This window comes from Anopheles arabiensis, chromosome 2 (assembly GCF_016920715.1).
Source record: "Anopheles arabiensis isolate DONGOLA chromosome 2, AaraD3, whole genome shotgun sequence".
NCBI lineage: Eukaryota > Metazoa > Arthropoda > Insecta > Diptera > Culicidae > Anopheles > Anopheles arabiensis.
This window is the reverse complement of record NC_053517.1, coordinates 62,197,822-62,221,368: the sequence shown is the minus strand read 5'-3', so window position 1 is coordinate 62,221,368 and position 23,547 is coordinate 62,197,822. Positions and strand designations below refer to the sequence as shown.

The 23,547-nt window shown below is 40.5% G+C and overlaps 2 protein-coding genes across 4 annotated transcripts; both read left to right on the top strand.

Annotated features, from left to right (window-relative positions):
• Positions 1-976: 976 nt before the first annotated feature.
• LOC120894538 lies at positions 977-2,947 on the top strand. Of its 3 annotated transcripts, none has more exons than XM_040297187.1 (4): positions 977-1,007; positions 1,079-1,229; positions 1,322-1,399; positions 2,756-2,945. In XM_040297187.1, the coding sequence occupies exons 2-4, from the start codon at positions 1,175-1,177 to the stop codon at positions 2,851-2,853; spliced, it is 231 nt and encodes a 76-aa protein (XP_040153121.1). In that variant the 5' UTR covers positions 977-1,007; positions 1,079-1,174; the 3' UTR covers positions 2,854-2,945. The 3 variants fall into 3 exon arrangements, with proteins under 3 accessions (XP_040153121.1, XP_040153122.1, XP_040153120.1); XM_040297188.1 differs by having other exon boundaries at positions 993-1,100; positions 1,185-1,229; positions 2,756-2,947; XM_040297186.1 differs by having other exon boundaries at positions 993-1,102; positions 1,188-1,229; positions 2,756-2,947.
• A 1,868-nt stretch (positions 2,948-4,815) lies between these two features.
• LOC120894915 lies at positions 4,816-6,923 on the top strand. Its single transcript, XM_040297803.1, has 2 exons — positions 4,816-6,753; positions 6,856-6,923. Exon 1 carries the CDS (start codon positions 5,169-5,171, stop codon positions 6,630-6,632), a length of 1,464 nt encoding a protein of 487 aa, XP_040153737.1. The 5' UTR covers positions 4,816-5,168; the 3' UTR covers positions 6,633-6,753; positions 6,856-6,923.
• The last annotated feature ends 16,624 nt before the right edge of the window (positions 6,924-23,547 follow it).

The window sequence follows — 23,547 nt, the reverse complement described above, 5'->3', positions numbered from 1 at the left end:
GTGACACCGACAGCAAATTCATCGAAAGATTGGGAATATAGTGAACATCGTGAACCGGTAGAATACCCCCTTGTCTACTCTTAGCCGGATAAAGTTTTGCAGTGCCACATGCTTTGACCTGCATGGTCCTATTATTCGCAGCCAGGACCGTTCCGCTTCTATCTTTCACGGCTTCCAAGAGTTTGAGGTTACGTGTCATATGCATCGTGGCACCAGAATCCACATACCAATCGCTCTCTGCACCTTCACCAACACTTAACAGAACCGCTCCAAACGCATTCGATCTTGCATTAGATTGATCATCGCATTGTCTAGCGATGTGGCCAAATTTATGACATTTCCAACATTTAGGGCCTTTCCCAAGCGCCACAGATTCAGCTTAAACGACTGAAAAATTGAATATCCATAGAAAAAAATGAAAGCTCCACAGCTTCATTGGTTTGATCAATAGATGGCGTATTACATCATCATTATATTGCTATCCTTTTCTTGCAATGTGTTTCGACAAATTTCATCTTATCATGACCTATATAGCCTTCTAGCTTTCTGAGCAAAAATCTATATGAATGGTCGTGTGGTCAGATACGTGGGTATCAACACCCAGAGTGACCAGAAATACCGATTTATCTGTATTCCTACCGATTTTTGATTAGCCTACCGATTCACAGATAAATCCCCTAAAACTACCGATTTTTCATTTTTCCTACCGAAAATCACAGATTTTGTCGAAATTTGGTGTGGGAGACCTTAACTTTGACCTTTTCCTTTTCATTTTCTACATGTCCGCCAACTGACAACCATAGACCTTTGTTCTCCGTCTGTCAGCCCATGTTATATTGTTCAGCTGCCCCAACACGGCAACACATATGCATACGTTATGTCAAATTTCGTATCGAAAAGCAAATTTCCTTGTGTCAATCTAATACAAGAGACATATTTAATCCATATTCAATGTCGTGTGAATGCATCTTTATCGCATGCATGGAGTTTTACGCGGCAATGAACCTGTAAGATAGAATGAGGGTAGCTGAATGTTTTCGTTTATCAGTTACGCGTAACTCTGCACGTTTTATTCTAGAATTCGTCTTGTTCAGTTCCCTGTGTGAGTCTGAATAAGTTTATTTGAGTGCAAACTAATAATTTTCCTTATTCTGCCCATATCGTCGTGTGTTTGATGTCCAAAGAAGCCGCGAAAATGAATCGGATTATGTTGAATTTTTTGAAAAAAGGTAGCTTCTTGCAATTATAATTGATATAAGCAAATATAAAACAAAAACCGCGCTCCTTATTTCTATTCAACCTCATATTATATCCATTCCAGGATCCGATGGTGAAGGACCAACGAGTTCAAAAACATTGCCTTCCATATCTAAAGCTAAGACCGTAGAAATATCAGAACGTAAGTGCATTTATATCGAACCTAGTAAATAATTTGTATGAAATGTTTACTAACTAATCAGGTGCTATATCCGCTTCACCGTCCTAGCTTGTCCTCAAGACCTGAAATAACTTTACGGGGTATTTTGTGGCCAATGGCATGAGCTAAATACTACCAGCACTTCGGATTCTGATTTGTATGATTTAGGAACCGAGATCTTCTTATTTATCGATTTTACAGTCCTCCTATGTTCTTCCTATATTTTTCCACACGGCTGAACGTGGATTAAGCTCTCATGTCCTATTAGGTTTCGCAACTAAGGAAGTTTCGTCAGTTTTGGACAGGGTTCATGTATCATTAGTAGTTGCCCCTCCTGCCTTTTCTCTATTCAGGATTCCTTCGAAATAGCACTTCCACCTTTCGATCACCTACCACATCCAATATCCTGTAAAAAAGGCAGGTGCCCCGGACTGGGATAACTGCTCCGGCACCTGTTCGTTAGACTCTTCAAAACTGCGCTGCTTGGCCTGCAGGAGCAGGGTTTGCTGTTTCCTTAGTCGTCTGTAGATCTCCACGTTTCAGGCGCAAGTTGCATGCTGCATTCTTCTCGGATAGTGCTCGTCTGCACTCTTTGTCGAACCATTCCTTTTTCTCTCTACGTTTACGTTTTTTACTACATTTCACCATACGCCAGCGGTCTGCAATGGGCATCGCGGCGATGTTTTAGTTGGCTGGGAGCGCTTCCCCGAGTGCTGTCGCGTACCCCTCCGCCACATCTGCACACTTCAACCGGTGCACGTTGAGTCTTGGGGTAGGCTGGCTCCGTTGGTTATTAACCACGGTGGGTTTCTGGCGCAGCTTCAACATGACCATGGCTGTACGGCGAATCGAGCATCCTGACGGTAACGAAGACCGTCAGGATACAATGGCTGGGGCATGTTATGAGGATGTCGGACTCATGTCTTATCAAGAAGGAGTTCAACAGCTCGGCAGGAAGCGCAGGACACACAGCACATCAGGTGAAGCAAGATCTGTAGGAGATCAGGTGTCTTCATCGATGGGAGGCTCTGCTTGGAAGTCTGTATCATACGCCCTATGCTTTCTCAAAACTCTTTGATTTAAGTTATATGTTTTACATTAACCAACATTTTTCGATCCCTCTCAACAATAATATCTGATGTTCTGTTGCTCTGCAATGTTACTTGAATATAATGTATGGCTACATGTATGGTAACATTGTGGTATATTGTGGTATATTGTGGTAATTATCACGGAAGTAAGTGAGATTTATCATGCGCCATGCCCATAGCATTTGTTCTCGTCCTAATCCCAGTTAATTTATTCTGCTCCCACATCTAATTTTGTTCTGCTTTTCAGATGAAGACAATATTTCTTCGAACGACGATGCGAACGAATCAGTTGTTAATGTTTCAGATGAGGAGATGGATTGTTCTGATGACACAGGTTTGTCTTAACTTGTTATTATCATTTAAAATGCTCAACAGTTCTACGTGCGTTTAAATTAAATGATTATCGAAACAATAAAAATTACTTTTATACGTTGAGTTTAAAACTATGAAAAACATATCATATATGGTTCACGCTAAATTTGAAAGAATGGATGGTTAAACACTTTTAAAATTTTTATTGTGTTATTAAGTAGATTAAGACAACTGATTAGTTAGCTTGCTCAAATTACGATTCGATGCAACCGAATGCTTCTGGAAGTTCAGATATTAAATAGGGATACATTACATATTTATAAACGCTTTAAGATATATTTTAACTTTTGGATCATATTTCTCACCAAATTGTGATATTTTTGTTTTAAGAGTATTAGGCCGAAAATACACGGACCTCAACTTCGCGGCTGCGGAAATTCGCATACTGAAAAATGTATGAATATGTCAGTTTTGAAAAGATTCTGTTGACAGTTTGTGTATGGGTTTGACAGCACGCGTCCGCGAAATTCCGGTCCGTGTATTTTCGGCCTTAAGAGAGAGGTCTTGCAACCGAAATTCATAAGTAAAAAGAGCATTCGAATCTAAATGTATTATTAACACTATTATTAGGTTTTTAGGATATTTGTCAAAGTATGTTTTCTAAAAAACATAGGGTCTTAACAATTTGATTCCATCCCATTATTCCTATCGTTCCATGTCTTAAGTTTCTATTATTCTAGGAACCGGATTGCTGGTTCGGATATGACTGGGTGTCAACTGTAACACTGCTTCTAGACGACCCAAAAAATCCAACAATTTTTGGTGATTCTTTCTATGTGTCAAACCATCCTTGTTTTAGCATCAATGTATGGCCTACTTCGATTGTAATGTCGCGGGCGTTGCATTTCTGTGAAAAACTTACCAACCCACGACAATCACGGTTGCCTTTGAATTTGTTGTAAAACTTTTACGTTTTTTAGAACAATGCGGTCGCAGAAAATTTGTTGCGGTATAGAAGTTGGTTGTCTAGAAGCAGTGTAAAACGAATATTCTCTAAGCAGCATGTGCAATTTGGCAGCATAGTTTATTTGAGGTTTGCTTTAGATCCTGAAAGTGAACGTGAAATTTTGTTTTTTGCTATATTTTATTGAATATTTATCAAAATATAGCTTATTGTACACCAAAAGAAAGGATATTCAATTTCCCTAGTATTCAGTATGTAAAACATATTGAAATAATGAATCAAATACATTTTCTTATGATTCTCCGCTGACCACCGCAAACAAAGCGGGGAATCGCAAGGAAATGTATTTAATTCCATTATTTCAATATGTTATACAGAAGGAATAAAATTCGGACTGTAAATGACGGTCAAAATCGATCTCTCGCAAGTGGTCAATTAGGTAAAGTTACTCATACAATGTAGTACTATTCTTCTTCTTCTTTTGGCACAACTACCGCTGCCGGTCAAGGCCTGCCTGTACCCACTAGTGAAGTGGGCTTGGCTTTCAGTGACTTTTTGTTACCATATCAGGAAAGTCAGTCCTACGTATGGGGACACACGGTCTTTTCAGGACTTGAACCCATGACGGGCATGTTGTTAAGTCGTTCGAGTTGACAACTGTACCACCAGACCGGCCCTGTAGGGTTATTTTTTTATTCAGGAGGAACGGTCCGAGAAGGCCGTATTGCTATACATAGTACTATATTAGAATAGTGCCAAAATATTAGCAGATCTACTTATATAATAACCATTAAGTATCAATAACATATTTATTATTTTGCATTCTGATCTTTACTTCGTTAGATTCTAAAAATAAAAAGACAAACGCAAAAAAGAAATGGATCCAAAAATACACAAGTCATTGGGAGCAAAAATTACCATGGGTAACAAAAAGTAAGAAAGGAAAGACGTTTGCATATTGCAAAATATGTGACCTGGATGTGAGAAGCACCGGTGGATTAGCCGACTTAAAAAACATGGAAAATCCACAAAACATATTAATAATAGTGGAAAATTAAAACTACCAGGTAGTGTGTCTGTGTTGAAAGCATTGACCACTCAAAAGGATAATACTATAAATGCAGAATTGCAGATTTCAGCTTGGGGTGCGGAACACAATGTCTCTGCTAGAGATTTAGAAAGTTTTGTTGATCTTTCTAAACGCATTTTTAAAGACTCCGATATTGCTCAAAGTTTAAAATTAGGTAGAACAAAAATTCAAGCTATTCAAACCAATGTTATCGGTAAAGCTGGACTCGAGGAGCTTCTACATATTGTAAAAACTAACTGTTTCAGTTTACTAGTAGATGAGTCAACAGACCTTTCGGGAGTGAAATCCTTGGCCATGATCTTAAGAGCGAGCATGTGGCAGAGCGATCAACTTATTGTACACGACTTTTTCTATCATATCGAAACGGTAGTGGATGCGAGCGCGGTTAACTTATATGAGATGATCAAAAATAAGTTCGAGTTGGATGGTGTTCCATACAAATCTAAATTGATCGGATTCGGTTCCGATGGTGCAAATGTAATGATGGGCGCATATCACTCAGTGGCTAGCATGATTAAGCAAGATTGCCCGAATGTCTTCATTATAAAATGCATATGCCATTCCTTAGCTCTTTGCTCTTCATATGCTTGCAAACATATCCCATGCACGGTTGAGCAGCTATGTCGAGATGTGTATAATTTTCTAAGCTCTGGAGGACAGCGTGGGAGTTATTTTAAGGAACTACAAACAATCGTCGCACTGAAGCCTCTTAAAATGCTGCATCCCTCTGCCACACGATGGTTATCGTTGGAATCAGTAGTAATACGCATGTTGGAGAGGTATGATGTACTTTTGATGTACTTCAATTTTGTTGATGTTCGCGCCGACAAATCAACAAAAGAAAAAATGAACGCGATCCGGATAGGTCTGGAAGATCCAACAGTCAAGTTATATCTAACCTTCTTGAAGTATATTCTACCAATAATCAACCAGATAAATAGACTCTTTCAATCAGAATCACCTGAACTCTGCCGGCTCCACGGCGACATTACAAGATTATATCGAACAATTCTGGACAACTTTTTAACTGCTCAATATATGGACGGTCTTAAAGATGTAAGCAAAGTTGTGTTCTGCCAGCAAAATTACAAACCAATAGATAAGTTGTACATCGGCACAGAAAGTATGCAGCTAATGGAACAACTCCTACACAACCACATCATAAGTCAACAAACAGCAAGGGAGGTCACAACAAATATGATAAATTTTTATGTAACATTATGTAACCAAATCACAAGCCGTATCGATTTAAGTGATCCTATTCTTATTCATTTTGCGATATTGGATCCAAATCATGTAGCAAACAGGAAATTTGAGGCAATCTACCCATTGCTAAAAATGTTCCCTAACTTGATATCAGAAGCAGAGCTACAAGTCGCCGATATGGAGTATCGGGAAACAAGGAACATAGGGTTAAAGGATTTCCAACCAGAGGAGTTGACTTCTAGTGTAGCTTTTTGGAATAAATGCTTAATCGTACGGCGCTCTGATGGAAATTTTGCATTTCCTGTACTGCGAAGAGTCGTACCTGCTTTGTTATCTCTTCCACATTCTTCGGCTTGCGTGGAAAGACTTTTTTCCCAGTATAATCTTAACAAAAACAAACTAAGGAATCGTTTGTCACCCGAGGTATTGGAAGGATTATTGGCTTCCAAAGAGTATGTAAAGTTACATAAAACATCAAATGGAGACATCGAAATCACCAGCGACATGAAGAAGAAGTTAAACAGTAACATGTATAACATGAAAAATTGGTAAGATGTTTAAAAGAATATATATTATGGATTGTCATTCCATTAACTAAACTGAGCTCTCTTAAAAAAATTGCAGAAATCCGCGAGCAAAATTAGCCAAAATGCTAATCCTTAGAGTTTGAAAAGTAAGTTTTGTTGCTGTTCTGATTTTGATAGACGAAAGCAAAGAGAAAAACTAAATCAGAAAGTTAGATAATTGAGAAAAACAATTCTAATCTATTCCACAGGTCTCAAACAGGTCATAAACGTTTCTGCTATTAATCTGGGAAACTGAGAACTATGGTTTACATTCAAGCTATGTAATAAATGAATTCAAATAAATGAATTTTATGAAGAGAAACGAGTAAGCAAAAAATGTGTTCAATGATGCGAAACCATACAACAGTACAGAGGATATGAGAAAGCTCTCCTCCAAGCGAGGAAGCTCAACTGGTTGGCTATCCCACAAACAGATGGCGCCACCAGCTTTTTCGCTATTTTTAGATTGCATGAGTCGTTTGCCGTCTGCTAAACGAAGTCTTTCTATATTCCGTTTAGGTAGAGAACTTGAGTCGTTTAGAAGCCGTTTAGTGGTCGTTTAGTGGATTTGTGGCACTTGGGTAGTGCAGTACGTAGCCGCTTGTGAGGCAAAGACACCGCCTCAAGCAAAACCAACACCGTGGCCGAAACCTTCTGGTCCATGGCAAAGGTTACACGGGGACTATGCGGGGCCAATTTTAGGCGGCTACTTTCTTGTGGTTGTGGATGCCTTCTCAAAGTGGCCAGAGAATGTGAAAACCTCCGCAACAACTTCACGGGCCACGGTAGCGATATTACTTGGATTATTCGCACGCTTTGGCATGCCCCTGAGTATTGTCAGTGACAACGGGCCACAATTTACGAGCCAGGAATTCAAAATCTTTTGCGAGTGCCATGGGATCCGACAAGTAACTACGGCGCCATTTCACCCGCAATCCAACGGACAGGCGGAGCGTTTCGTCGACATATTGAAGCGGGCTCTAAAGAAAATACAAACGGGAGGCACATCTATGGATGAAGCGTTAAACACATTCTTGCAGGCGTATCGCACCACGCCAAACCCAGCGCTTGAGGGGAATACAACATCGGCGGAAATCATCGTTAAGTACCCCGTAAGGACTCACTTGGAGCTATTACGTCGGCCTCCTGTTGTCGAAGAGGAAACAGAAATCACCACTGCAATCCAGCCAGAAGATGTTGTTGCAACCAAGGAGTAATACGAAATACATGGAAATGGATTTCTGCTGAGGTGCTACGAAGGCTGGGAACGGTGATGTATGAGTTAACCAGCCGAGACGGTCGAATTATGCGGAGACATATAGATCAGATCAGGAAACGATCAGTTAAAGAACCTCATCAGTTGGTACAGGATAGTGAGACGCCCACACAACTACCCATCGACATTCTGTTGGGTGAATGGAGTTTACCGGTACCGAATGAGCCTTTGCCGCTAAGCAGTATAACGGAGGAATTGCGCACGGTTCCTTCACCCCGGCCATTCTCCCCGGCACAGGTTGCACCTTCGGAAAGCAATCATCGTAAGATACGCTCACCTCGCCGTTCGTCTAGGAATAGAAAACTTCCGCGAAGGTTCGATGCGTTCATACTTTAAAGGGGGAGATGTTATGGCCCAACCTGCCTAACGGCTAAGGGCACTGTTCAACTACAGCCAGGACGAAAGCGTTCGCGCCGATGTGAGCTGCTGTGTTGCAGCCCATGCAACTTGTGCGTTGCCGATCCTGTTGTGCTGCCGAGGCGGAATGTTACGTGGCCGTGATATGAGGCAGGGCTCGAGCCGGGGCGGTATTGCTCGTCGCCGAAGGATCCTTGCCGTGCTGCTGCTGCAGCTGGGCGGAATGCGTCCTCGCCCGATGAAACTGGGGGCTGCAGCATGGGTGGTATAACCCCATCCGATGTTCCAGCAGCAAGGCGGAAAGCTGCCTCGCCTGTGGTGCTGCTGGCGTTGCTGGGGCTGCAGCCCGACGACCTTCCTCTGTCGCCGAGAGTGTGCGTTCGGCTGCCCATGTGGTCGCCAATGATAGGACGGCAGCCGGGGGCCTCGGTGTTGGCGGCGGTCGCGACCGAAACCGTTCGCGTTGTCCCGCTAGCATGGGGACCGGTGCCAACGCGATGGCCGCTGCGATGATACAGCAAAAGCGAGATGGGCCAGATCGCGATGGCGTCCGCGGAGTTCTTGTTGGGATCCCCCCTTACGCAAGAGGATCCCATCATCGTCGCCACTGTTATGTTTTGAACTTTTGCGTTTAAATACTTTATTATACACGCAACATACAAAATAAATAAGATACACACAATACACAATCACAATAAAACGTATACTGTACGGGGGCCGCGCACCAGCCGCACCGAGCCCTGCCCCTGCCTGCTCGATCGGCTCGATAACACACTCTCATTGTGCGCTCGGCACACACTAAGCCTTGCGCTGCTTAGTGTGTGCGACAGTGTGCGTGACACACTGTCGTCCTCCTGGACGTTGACCGGTGGCAGCGCAACTGCCACGACAAGTCCAGGGGTCGGCACGGCTGCCCACAACATCCATTATTGTAGATTTAAGATAAGAATATAGATTATATTAGATTAGATTAGATTATAGCATATTATAGCATGTATCTGTACGGAGAGAAATGAGAAATAAAACCCGGCACTTCTCGTTGAGCCTTGCAAGTGAATGGATGGTGTGGTTATAACAGTTGGCGACGAGGCGGGCGATACATTAAAAAACGAATCGATAATGGCTACATTTAATATCGAGCCGTTTGTGCACGAGAAGTCAACTTGGCAAATATGGGTGAAGCGGTTTGCTGGTGCTGCTAAAGTGTTCAAAGTGGATCAAGCGGACATGCAGCAGACGCTCCTGCATTACATGGGTAGTGAGACTTACAACGTGCTGTGTGACTTACTCTCGTCGGACGAATCGGAGGCGAAAACGTACGACCAGATCGTCAGCGCGTTAGACGATCATTTCGACCCCAAACCATTGGAAATGGTAGAGCTGTGAAAGTTCCGACAAGGCACACAAAAGGAAGCAGAAAGCATCACCGAGTTCGTGGCGGCGTTACAACGTGAAGCGAAAAACTGTGCGTTTGGTGATTATTTACAGAAAGGGCTGCGAAACCAGTTTGTGTTCGGTTACGTGACAAAATGATACGCGCGAGGTTAATAGGCGAAAAAGACTTAACGTTCGAGAAAGCAAAGCAAATCGCATTCTCGATGGAAACAGTCAACGACGGTGTCGAAATTTTAGCCCAACGGGCTCAGTCAGTTAACTTTATGGATCGATATCCAGCGCCAAGAATCAAGCGGTACTGTTTCCGATGCGGCAGTTCATCCCACATAGTGAATAAATGCGAACACAAAATGAAAGTGTGTGCGTTATGTAAGAAGGTCGATCATTTACAACGCGTGTGTTTCAAAATGGGGTAAGCACATGGGATGAACAATAAGAAACGAGTGAGTAGGACAGCAAATCTCGTGGACCAATGCTAGGATAGTGACAGTCAGGATAAAGAAGAGGATCAAATTCATAAAATAGATATTTTCCAAGTAGATAATGTGAAAGACAGCAAAAAAAATTTTGTGAACGTACAAATTGGTAAATCACCAATTAAGTTCGAGGTAGACAGTGGTTCACCAGTTACTCTTATTAACGAACACGACAAAGAGAAATATCTTTAAAATATCCCATATAACCAAGATACCGAAAACGCCACCAATTTCTTGTACTAAAAATCCAGTTCCATCAAACAAAGCTAAAAAACTATCAGTTTGGTGGGTTAAGCAACATGGCCACAGAAGCAGCCACCTCAATGTTGTTGAAGTCAGTTTTTTATGCACGGGCAATTTATTTGCTCAACATGTTTCACCTGTGTTAAAATGTGATTTAATTAAGCATAGGAAGCAAGTAAACGTGTGTGTTTAAGTTGGTTTGTTGTAAAACATTCATGTGTAATATGTGAATATGTGTGTTTGTTTACTTGCAATCGAACTCTTCCATTTCGCTGGTCAGTGCATAGTTTATAGACTAATAATATTGCGGAACTTTAAGTGCAGTGATGTAAGTGAATGAATGTAATCAATCGAAGAGTTAAAATCCTGTTCAGCATATTGACCTTAGCCAACCCTTGACCAAACTTTTCCTCAAAGCATTTTTGGAAAAGGTGGGTTAAGGGTGGGCAGGATAAATACATCGGATCGGAACTGGCAGCTCCGATTGTTCTAAAATTTGGTGGGTTAACGACTGAATCGACCACCACAAACCCACGTGGGTTTGAAGTGGTTTTACAGTGGGTTAAGGACGATTTGGTTATTTGGGATCTCTGCGAAACAGCAGGCGCGATTGGAGGCGCGGAAGATTTGACAGCTACTGTTCTACAACTGTTATAAACAAGGCGCTAATTTCGCGGTACCGCGACGATCTCGGTTCGTCTATTTCCAGCCTAAGGCCGAAAATACACGGACCGGAATTTCGCGGCCGCTCACTCCTAGCTGTCCTGTAGTCCGCCGATGCGAAGCTCCTTTCCTCCAGATCCATCATTCTCTGCACGCGATCTCTCGCTGCTTCGCAGTCCTTGCGAAGTTGCGCCAACTCCGGTGTCCACCAATACATATCGGCATGCGGGTCTCGGTGGAGTTTAGATGCGCGCTGCATTGTTTGATCGCACGCTTTCAGCATGATTGCGACCATGGTCTTATGCGTAACCGCACGCTGCTCGAATCGTAGTGAGCGAAGTGTCTCTATGAACGCTTCAGCGGAAAATTGTGTTGTTTTCCACCTCCTGCCGGCGTGCTGTAGGCGATTTCAAGATGGTGGAATATCATTGCTCTGTTGTGAAGGCTGATGGTTTGGTGGCAATCCTGTTTGCTGTGGCTGTGTTCGCTGTCCGGATGATGCTAATGCTGTTAGCCTAACATAGGACACATATCGGTGGTCTGATGCCGTTTATAGAGGGCTCACTGACCATGTATCATCGTGGGTGATGAACGAGCTCGCGAAGGTGATGTCGATGGCACTTGATTTGATCTCATCAATCCCGAAATGTAGGGGTGACACCGCGATTTAGCACATGGAGACCCAACTCCTCTCTCATTGGATCTAGTGCTTCCCCACTCCTCGTGCCATGCGTTGAAATCGCCAGCGATTATGACTTTTGCGTGGGAACAGGCTTCAAGCTCCACAGCTTCCAGGTAGCACTCATTCTCATTGACGTTGAGGCGAGGAGGAGCGTAGCAGCTGATGAAAGTAATGCCTCGAACCTTCGCTGCTAGCAGGCCCGAAACATCACTAGTCCATACCCGTTGTATCGGATATTGGCCAGTGGCAACTATTGCTACGCTTTTCAGCGGGTCAAAAACCCACCTTCCGTTGTTCTCTGGGGGCCTGTATAGTTCAGAAAGCACGACGACATCAATGCGTTCTTCACCGGCGGTCTGGAGCACCAGATTTTGAGCATCACGGCCGCCACCTAGATTCGCCTGCAAAACTCGTATTACAGGAACATCTCAATGTTGAACGGACGCATGAGCTGTGGCCGACGCGATGTTCACCACCGCATACGGCACATTTAATATCGGCCTTGCAGGATTTAGCCTTATGGCCCTCGGTCCCGCATCTTATGCACGTGTTTTGTCGGTCGACTGTTGAACGGCAATCGCGAGAAATGTGTTCCAATTCTAGACACCGATAGCAGCGTAGCCGTTCTACGGGAGTGGGTGGTGCACGTTTGATGTTGCTGATGCACCCACCCAGCTTTACCTTTTTACCGTCGATGGTTATAATCTTTTTGGCCGGAAGGCGTACCCGTGCCCGTTGAGTTCCGTCCGAAAGCCGCCACATGTTGATAGTAACCACTCCAGCGTTACCCTCTAGCTCTCCGTCCAGTGCGGAAATCACTTCCGCTTCCTCTACAAGCGGGTCAATATGGCTTACGATGACCTCGCCCATCTCCGTTACCAAACGGGCCACTCCCAAAGAACCGATAATTTCTCGTACCTCGGCAAGCACCAATGCAGAATCCGCAGATTTGCTGATCTTTATTCTCAGCAGTTCAGCCCGAGTGCGGTTTCCAATACCGATGTGATCTTCGAGTGCCTTGTGCAACGGATCTTCGCGGATCACTCGCCGGATCAGACGATACACGCTCTCCCAAGTTTGACTTTCTTGGGGGGTTACCTCAATGAGATCAACCTTAGGCCGACGCTGCGTCCGCTTCTGCTGCTGCTGCTGGTGCTGCTGCAGCTGCTGTCCCTGTGACTGCTGTTGCTGCCGCTGCCGCTGCCGCTACTGCTGCTGCTGTTGTTGTTGCTGCTGCTGCTGCTGGTGTGCGCGTGGCTTACCGGTGCTCTGCCCGCGGTATTTACGACGAACAACCTCGGAGAAACTGTCCTGATCATCATCCTCGTCAGAGTCGATTAGTTACATCACATTGGAGCTACGCGTTGAAGTGGACGACGTGGAAAAACCGGGCTCCTGCTGCTGTCGTGTCCCTTGTTGCTGATCCCGATGCTGCTGCTTTTGTCCCTGCTTCTTGCCAATGGCTTGAGACAAGAGCGCATTCAACGACTCGCACTCGCGTTGATGGTCAGCCCTAAGTTTCTCTTCCCAACGTTCGGCTTCTTGTTGCCACCTCGCGAGCAAGAGACGCGTCTCCGCCATCTCCTGATGTAGACGCGCGCTCTCCGCCTGTGATACAGCAAGCATAGCCTTCATCTCTTTCAAAGCTTCACGGAGTTCAAGCAAATCCGGGGAAGTAGCTGACTTCGTAGTGCCAGCCATGCTAGGACGCTAGGATGCTAGGTCGTCTTCCACACGGTGTTGCTGGTTGTCTTTGCCATGGTTGCAGTACATGCACTGGTTTGGCGGCCGTCTGAAGAGAGGTCACTGGATCGAGTGCTTCTCCCAAAAGCAGCCATTTTGCCTTACCTGGTTTTCTTATGAACCGCAGAAATGTCTGGCTACCACCGGCGCCACTTGAGAGACCTTCATTCGACGGTCACCAACTCTAAGCGCTACCGATTTACACAGCTCCCCAACTGCCGATTCAAAAATTCCCCACACCTTCTGGATCCTCGATCTGATCGTATAAACCGAGTTGGATCTTTCAATCCCGCGGTTTGTTTTGATTTCCTCCCAGTTGTGTGCCGTGTGTGTATGTGTGAATGTTATTGAATTTGCGCAATAATATTCACCAAATTGTATTGAGCTATTGCATTGCTCTCACATAAACTTCACCTTTTTCTAATTCAGAACACCATTAACTATCGACTTTGACAATTCAAACGCAAAACTGGGTCGATATTCGCAACTTTTCATCCACTACAGTACGGAGTCAAGCAAATACACACCGGCCGCACCTCTGACACCCAACCTCTCTGAGGCTATGTTGGCTATGGTGTTGTATTTGTCGCCTCAATAATGATAACAAGCACAACTTCAAAAGATTTGATTTTGTAGATTTAAACATGTAAAAACTGTTTTTATTTTGATAACATATTTTGTAAGAAATTTAAGGGTTTTCCTGAACAGCAAAACAAAAGATGGAACTTATTTACATTTCACGAAACGTGAGCTAAAACATTGACCATTCCCTAAGCGCGGGTGTTGTGGTCCATATTGCTCCAGTGTTTTAACGTTTCACAGTTTGTGTACATATGCTCATTTTGTCCCAGGGCTATGTTCATTTTACTCCGCATGTCAAAATAGCTTCTCGTAAAACATCAACTTTTATTTTACACTGTTTTCATGATTTTAAGTTGTTTTCATTCTATTTGGCAATTTTAATACAAAGATAAAGGGTGGAGGCATACAATAATGAAATAAAAATTATGTTTTGTGGCATTTTCCCATCTTGCCCCTCTTTCCCATACATTGCACACGTTCACTGAAAAATTGCCCAAGCCTAGTGTGTACAGTTTGTTCCCGAGTTACGCGGTTTCTGCGTTCCCGTCGAATCCGCGTAGCTCGAATATTCGCGTAAATCGAATTTCACATTTTTTGAATGAAATACTGTTGATTACTCGGAGTTTGTGATTTAATTTAGTACTTTTATACACTTTATCATTTATTTGATATTTTTCGAGCAGAAAATTCTAATATTAGGGTCCTTTCCGTTTTAAGTTGATAGGCTGAAATTTCAGCCCATCAGCTGTTTGCATTGTATAGCAGTTTTCGAGCAGCTATCTAAGTCGGTATAATATACAGGTGGGCTTATCCCAAGGTGTACGTATTCAGAACGCAAATTTTTATCGCTTCTGTTTCTGAACGAAGATTTTAAGAGTGTTATGAGTATTTGTCAAGCCTCCAGAAAGCATGTTTGTACAAAAGTTTTCACCCATCCTGTCAATAAGTGATATTAAAATTTGGTTTAAAAAAACATACTATGAGACCACCTGGACTACATACACTTTGATTCTAGATTCCACTACGTGATCTGTTTAATTTAAAGTGTACTCGAATCTAATTCTAGCTTTGAGGCTAGAATAATCTAGACTGAAAATTGCAGACTAGTGTGGTTTTGTATGGAGTGTTTAGCGGAATTTGGGGCAAGTGTGCCACCTTAAGCATTTCAAGTTATAACTCACTAAAAAGTGTTATTCAAAAGCCGATTTCAATCTCATAACCATTTTACATCTATTTCCTCACTTATAAATGAATTTCGCTTGAAAAAAGTGCAAACAACATAGTTTTTGAAGCGTTTTAAAAAGGGTCCAAAAAGACGTTGTTTTTTGGGCTGTGGGGCAAGAGTGCCACTCGTATATGGCAAAACGGCCACCTGGTTAAAATAACCGTATTTCTTAGATAATTGGAAATAATTACGTTTGTACCACTAGTGTATGTATTCCTACATGTCTTGAGTCATCAATGAACCCCTTTTCATCACAAACTGTATCGCAATATGGGTTGTTGCTGGTCTGTTTTTCCGGAGTAGAATCCGCTCGTAAAAGCGGACCATACCACTGAACGCTACAACAATGTTTACATTTTTGACAGCTCGCGCCTATGAAAGACGGTGGCACACTTGCCCCAAATAGAGATGGCTCTTTTGCCCCAAAAGTTGTTACTTTTTTTAAATTGAATATTTCATTGACAAAAAGAAAGTTTTGTTCAACTAACCCCACAAAAAATTTCACGTTTTCTCAGCTATACGGTGGTGTAAATATTTTCTCGGTTGATTGTTCGCATGATTTTTGAGAGCTTATTTGGTTGGATGAAAAAATTATAGTATTCTGCACAATTTTGAAGCTCAATATAAATCAGTTCAAAACAATGCGAAATATCGATTGGTCAATATGAAATTCGGCTCAGTATACCTTGTCATTGGAAAGCAACCAACTGTATACACAATTGATCATTAAACTAAAGTTTTTAAGGAAAAATGCTTGGTGGCACTCTTGCCCCGTATGGCAAACTTGCCCCAAATTCCCCTACATGATTTCAGCCTCCAACTGTCAAACTCCACACAAAAAACTAACTAGAATCGTGAAAGGCCCCATATCTGGCTTTTAAGGGGTTTCAATTAGTTATCACCGCGAGGCCTCATCGAGGTTCTACTGTGCTCCATCGCATGCGACCCAAGTGCCACAAATCCACTAAACGACCACTAAACGGCTTCTAAACGACTCAAGTTCTCTACCTAAACGGAATATAGAAAGACTTCGTTTAGCAGACGGCAAACGACTCATGCAATCTAAAAATAGCGAAAAAGCTGGTGGCACCATCTGTTTGTGGGATAGCCAACCAGTTGAGCTTCCTCGCTTGGAGGAGAGCTTTCTCATATCCTCTGTACTGTTGTATGGTTTCGCATTGAAGTTATGCATCGCTAGAACTAGAACGGCGATACGATTGTTTAAATACTAAACTCCAACAGAAACCACCAGCACTGAAGCAAGTGAGATTTGAGTAATGGTCGTTGGTGTTGACACCCACGTATCTGACCACACGACCATTCATATAGATTTTTGCTCAGAAAGCTAGAAAGCTATATAGGTCATGATAAGATGAAACTTGTCGAAACACACTGCAAGAAAAGGATAACAATATAATGATGATGTAATACGCCATCTATTGATCAAACCAATGAAGCTGTGGAGCTTTCATTTTTTCTATGGATATTCAATTTTTCAGTCGTTTAAGCTGAATCTGTGGCGCTTGGGGATTTTTTCGCACGTGCTGTCAAACGCTTTTTCGTATCATATTGCGATTATTTGGATGATTTTAATAATATAACGATTATGAAAAATTAAGTTGAGATTGTTCCTACAAAACACCACACATTTAGTTTGACAGATAAAATCGGATGCGGCGTCCGACGAAATCAAAAAATTTGATTCCGTCGTACGACGAAATCGCACGTCCCACGTTATCTGTCAAATCTCATATAAAATTTTGACAGGCCTTCCGATAAAATTGCATCCGATGGAGCACAGACACGGGCCTTAGCCATGTGTTTATAGGAGGAGGATTCAGGATCCATTCTCCTTTTCTGTGTTCTCTTCTTTGGTTTACAGGTTAGGGTTGTTTTCTTGTGACTTTTGATTTTTCCGTTATATATATATATATATATATATATATATATATATATATATATATATATATATATATATATATATATATATATATATATATATCTATATCTATATATCTATATCTATATATATATATATATAATTATGTTTATGATAACCCGGAGTAAGTTTTAAAAAATATTACTGGGGATCTTTATTTGCGAACTGCTAAACTAAGACTGAAGCTAACTTCTGGATTCGGTGGTATTTAGCTAGGCTGGTGTTTTCGGTGCTGCCAGATTTGCCGGTCACGTTGTCGTCCACGTTTATGATGATCATGTTGCCTCGGTCCGTCTGAGCATACGACACCACACCTGGTCGTGGGAACCTGCTTCCAGTGGAGTTCCCGTTGGAACCTGACTCCGCGCGTGGAGTAACATCGATGGCTCGCTTGCGACCGTTTTCTTACTCAGCACCTGTATCATAGCGCGTAGCGCATGTGTACATAACTCCTCCCTCCTTAAACGTCGAGCGTCCTCGATCGACTTACCGACGTTTGCAGTGGGATGATGTTGTGAATAGCTTCGGTAGACATTTTCTTCTCTGCATGTTTGGTTTTGTGTTTGTAGATGCAAAATGCAGTTATAAGAAAGCCTGTTAGAACAACAATTAATATCCCTCCTGCAATTGTATGCGTGCGTAAGCGGAGTGTTATTGTATGGAGTTGATGTATGTTACTAATATGCATTGTGTGCAGATCTTGTATACTTGGCTTGTTAAGAGTTATTTCTGTTTTGCTGCCAGTTAAGGGTAGGAAGTAGTCTTCTTGGTCTAACACATCAATATGCGCAGTAAATGTGCTATTTAAGATTTTTACGGTGCAATTGCCGGTTTCAATTAGTGTGGGTACTGCTATTATTTGGCTGTTTGAACATGAATCAATGACTGGCACTCCAAGGGTGGTATCGATTAGAATGACTCCTGGTTTCATTTCTCGTATTATCGTATGCTCGGAGCTCGTGGTGGTGGTACATTTAGATGGATGATTTCTGATGATATTTGAGATAAACTTGTCGTTTAGCGGTTGTGGGTTGTTGCAAATCGTGCACTCCTCGTTAACATTGAAAATGGTGTTTTTATGCTTGGTTACAAATTTTACATCCGTCTATTCTTCTATGTCTTCTACAGTTGTACAATATTATCAATGTTCAGGATGAGATTTACTTGTTCTATTTCAGTTTTTACGATTATTCATTTGATCTGATCTGATCTTTTATCTGATTATTCATTTAATTTTCGATTTTTTTTTTTTTTTTTTTTTTTTAGAGTTTGTGTAATTTTGTTCACTGATTTTTCTATTTCGGAATGAATTCTAACTTGAGCGTTAATGTTGGATATGGTTTTGTTTTCTGAATGTTCTAAATTCTGAATGTTCTAAGTGTTTTCTGATCTGCGGTTTCCTGCATTTATTATGCCTCTCTTTTGTTTTCTAGGTCTTATATTTCCTCATTTTTTTTTATAAGCTGATAGGATTTTATAGTCTAAGGTGTCCTTAAGATGGTTGGTTAGGCTTATATTATTGGCTAAATTCTGAATATAGTTAAGGTTAGTCTCTATAAATTGTTACTGTTATAAGTTTTGAATTTGTTAAAACTATTATGAGGAAATGAATCATTCCAAATTTCATTTTTAGTTTTTTATAGTATTCAGCTGTGATTTCCGTAAGGATGAGAAAGAATTTAAATAGTATGTTAGGTTTTTCGTTTCCTTTTCAATTTTGATTTATGAATTTTTCTTCCATTTCGGTCTAAAATATTTGTAACTAGGTTATCGAAAACTTTCGTTTCACGATACCTTTCTTCGTGTTTTAAATTATTTCTTTTCCTTTCGAAGATCGTGTCATTGTCTTTGAATAGTTCTGGTTCTTCTCGTGTTTTGTTTAATTTTTCTATGTATTTGGATTTTTTTCTTTTTGTTTTGTGGCATACACTCTATAAAGTTCCTCTTTTGTTTAATTCTTTCTTGAAGGTCCTCAGGGATAGGATCTTCGTTTTTGAAGCCGAAAAATAGTTCTTTAGGGGATATGTTTGTTTGAGAGTGTATAGAATCATTGTAAATTGAGACTGCCAAATTAATTTTTGAAGTAGTTGATAAATTTTTGTAGAATCTCGTAGTGAGATTATGTTGTGCAATTCTCTTATTGTTCTATGGACAATTTCAATTGTTCCATTTGAAGAGGATTGACCAACACTTGTATAATGAGATTCTATATTATTTTCTTCAAGAAATTGTTTGATTGTGGTGGATTTAAACGAACATTCTTGGTCCATCACAAGCAAACAAGGTCTTCCAACGTTAGCGAAGAATTGAGTTAGTGCTTTTAGTATATGTATAGCGTTTCTTGATTGTAAAGGAATCGCCATGGTTAGTCTTGAGAACTTATCGCAAAGGGTTAGAAAATGTTTATCACTAATTATAAAGATGTCCATATGAACGATTTCCAAAGGTTTTTAGGAGTGGCAGTAATTTGATATTTTTGTTTATATGGGCGTCTTTCATATTTAGCTTTTTGACATATTTTGCAAATGTTAATAAATTTAGTAATTTTAGTTTTCATGTTTGGAAAATAATATTTTCTAGCAATATGTAGTTTGGTCTCAATAATTCCTCTATGGTTTGCATTATGTTGTCGTTCAATAATCAAATCTTGGTCAATTTCATCAGTTACATCTTCTAAAATTGTTTTTGTCCAAAATAGTTTGATCGATTTTGCGCGAGAGAAATAGTTTTTGTAGATAATTTGTAAGTTTTGTAAGATTTTTTCGCTGCAACAAATGCCAGTAACACATTTGGGAGATGCATATTCTTTGATTATGTTGATCAACATAGCTGGTCCAAAAGAGGCGTTTTTATTGTTATTCTATGATAATTTCCGAAAAGTGTAATTGCTTCTCGAGAATCATTATTATTTTCTTCTAGTATTATTTGATTTCTAAATTCATTTAGTGGTTTTTCAGTTGCTGGGATGAATTCGTCATCATTAGTATCTGCTGAGTGTTGCGTCATAGTGTCAGTATTGTTAGAGGCAGTATTTGCATTTAATTCGGATGTTAAAGCAGGGTTTTCCGTTATGCGGGATAGTGCATCTGCATTTCCATTAAGAGTACCTTTTTATACTTAATTTCAAATTCGAATTCTTCCAAGGCCAGTTTCCAATGAAGAAGTCTTCTATTTAAATCATTTTTCTGTCTTAGCCAAACAAGAGGTTTGTGGTCAGTTCTTATTTCAAAAACTGTTCCGAAAATGTACGGTCGGAAATGCTTGGTTGCCCAAACAATGGCGAGTAGCTCTTTTCGGTAGCTGAATAGTTGCACTCTGTTTCGTTAAGCGTTCTAGAAGCGTAAGCGATTGGGTGTTCCTTACCATCTTCGAATTTTTGTGAAAGTACAGCGCCAAGGGCGAAGTCACTTGCGTCTGTTTCTAAAATGAATTTTCTGCTAAAATCAGGATATTTTAAAATTGGATCAGTAGTGAGCATTTGTTTACAATCATTGAAACAATTTATAAATTCGTCATTATGTGTTATTTTAGAACCTTTCTTAAGACATTTTGTGAGAGGTTTGGTCAGTTTTGAAAAATCTTTTATGAATTTTCTGTAATAACCAAGGATTCCTAAGAAGCCTTTAATGTGGGTTGTTGTTTTTGGTATGGGCCAATGCAATATTTTTTCTATTTTGTTTGGATTGGGTTTGATGCCATCTTGAGTTACGATGTGTCCTAAGAATTCACACTCTTTTCTTAAAAATTCACATTTGTCTAATTGAACCTTTAAATTTGATTCAATTAATTTTTTCAACACTTTATTCAAATTGTCCAAATGTTGTTGGAGTGATTTACCAAAAATAATAATATCATCTAGATATACGAGACAGTTTCTTCCTACAAGGTCACCTAAAATATTATTCATGGCTCGTTGAAAAGTAGCAGGTGCGTTTTTCAAGCCAAAGGGCATTCGTATAAACTCGAAGTGTCCTTTTTCTGTGCTAAAAGCTGTTTTTGGTCTATCCTTTTTATCAACTTCAATTTGATGAAAGCCGGATTTTAAATCAAGTGTAGTGAAGTACATGCTTCTACCTAACTTGTCCAAAATTTCTTCTATATTGGGAATAGGGTATCGATCATCGATCGTTTTTTCATTCAATTTTCTATAGTCAACCACGATGCGCCATTTCTCCTTTCCACTTGCATCTGATTTTTTAGGGACTATCCAGATTGGGGATGTCCATGGGGATATAGAATGTTGGATAATACCGTCAGCAATCATTTCTTCGATTTGCCTATTCACTTCTGCTTTATGAATATTGGGGTATCTATAAGTTTTTGTGTGAATGGGTATATCGTCTTTAGTTTTTATTCGATGTCTAATAGCGGTGGTGCATGAAAGTTTTTCTTTTTCTTGATGGATGATGCCTAGATTTTGTTTAAGAATTTCGAAAAGTTTATGTTTTTCTTCTTTGTTTAAATGATCGGTGCGAATTAAATTTTCGAGATTTGCTATGTAATTTTGTGGATGATTATTATATGGGTGTGTGCTCATGTGATTTATTTCGATCATTTTGTCTAATTCATATGTTTTTGCTGGTTTAGTCCAATGAAATGTTAATGTGTCGCCGTAATTCCTGGCAAGAACTTTAGCATATCCTTGTTTTGCTTTATAAACGCCTGAAGGAATTATTGCATCTTTTATTTGAATGTCTTTTGGAAGAAAAATGTTTCCTTTTGTTTGAGAAACAGGAAGCTTTATAATTTGAGAATTATTAGCATTTAATGTAATTGAAGGGGGTTCTAATGTTCTTATTTCTAAGTCGATTGTACGATCGGGTAGAATAAGTTTATGATTTTTTGTATCAATTAGTGTTTCCATATCGGAGAGTGATTCATATCCGAGTATTCCGTCAAAATAATTGTGACATTTGAAAAGGTAAAATTTTAATTTTTTATCTAGAATAGTTATGAATGTGCATTCTTGTGATTTGAACTTGCCATTTTTATTTTTTTATGGTGATTGTTTCGCATTTTACTCTTTGAGTTAGTGGAACTAATTCTGGATTTAAAAGTTTTTGTTCGCTCCGCTGTCTACTAAAAGTTTGATGTTTGAGCCATTTAATTTTGTTGTGTAAAAGGGTAGTCCGTTAATTGCGTTTAACTCGGTGGGTTTAAGTTTGCAGTAATTTGAAAATTTACATCTTCTTCATTATCGGTTTCTTCGTCTGAATCGGATTCTTCTGATATTGTTTTTCCGTCATCTTCTTCGGCTGTATGCGAGAAAATTTTGTTTCTCATATTGGACCGTAAGGATTGATCGACATCCATGGGAACAATTTTTGTACGATCTGAAGATGGTTTCATGTTATTGAATGGTCTATTTTCAAGGTGTTTAGGTTGTGAAAATTTATTATCCCTTTTACATTTTTGTCGACACTAGGATGTTTTTCGAACCCATTATTGGTGTTTGATTTAGTTCTTTCGGCGTTTTGGAATCTGCATAGAAAGGCGTAAGCTGATTCCAAGTCTTCTGGTTGTGCGGTTTGTGCATATCCAAAATATGTTTTGCTCAGACCATTTATGAACGCAGCGAGGCATTCTTGTTCTAAAAACAGGTTAATTGCCTCCCAATGTGAAGCGTATACCGTATTCTGTCTTGCTACTGATTTCATATTGATCAAAATTTCTTTTGTTTTTCTATAGTGAAGGCTCAAAGATTCGTTTTGTTTTAGGTTCCACAGTTGTGTTTGATACGTTGCGATGTTGTTTCGATCGCCATAAACGTTCTGCAAAATATCTGCGACTTCATCAAAAGTAGTAGGGTTTCCGTTCACACAAATAGTATCACGTGCTTTGCCCTCTATCTTATTAATTACGGTCTGTTCGTAGACACTAAATATTTCTGGTGCCACATTGTTTTTGAAGAGGTCTAGTGTTTTTTTAACTGTTGTTAACCAACCGATTAACTGTTTTTTGTTTCCGTCGAATCCGGGAATGACCCTAATTGGATCCGGGATACGAAAATAGTCAGCACTGCGACTCGAGGTCGTTGGCTGTTGTTGTTGTTGGAAGCGTTGTAAACTATCATTTTCCGCTTGGAGTGTGTTAACGCGTTCCTCTAACGAGCGCATAGATTCAATCAATGCGTGTATATTTTGTTCCATTTTCACTGGAATTTTCTTGTCCCTAGTGAATTTCAAAGAACGAACTTTTGGGAAAGGGGTATATTTTGGCATTCAATTATAAAAATTGTTTGTTGCCTACCGCCTTTTTATTATAAGAGTGGGGAACTTATGCTTTAGGATGTAACTCACCTTTTTTATCCACGTGTCGGG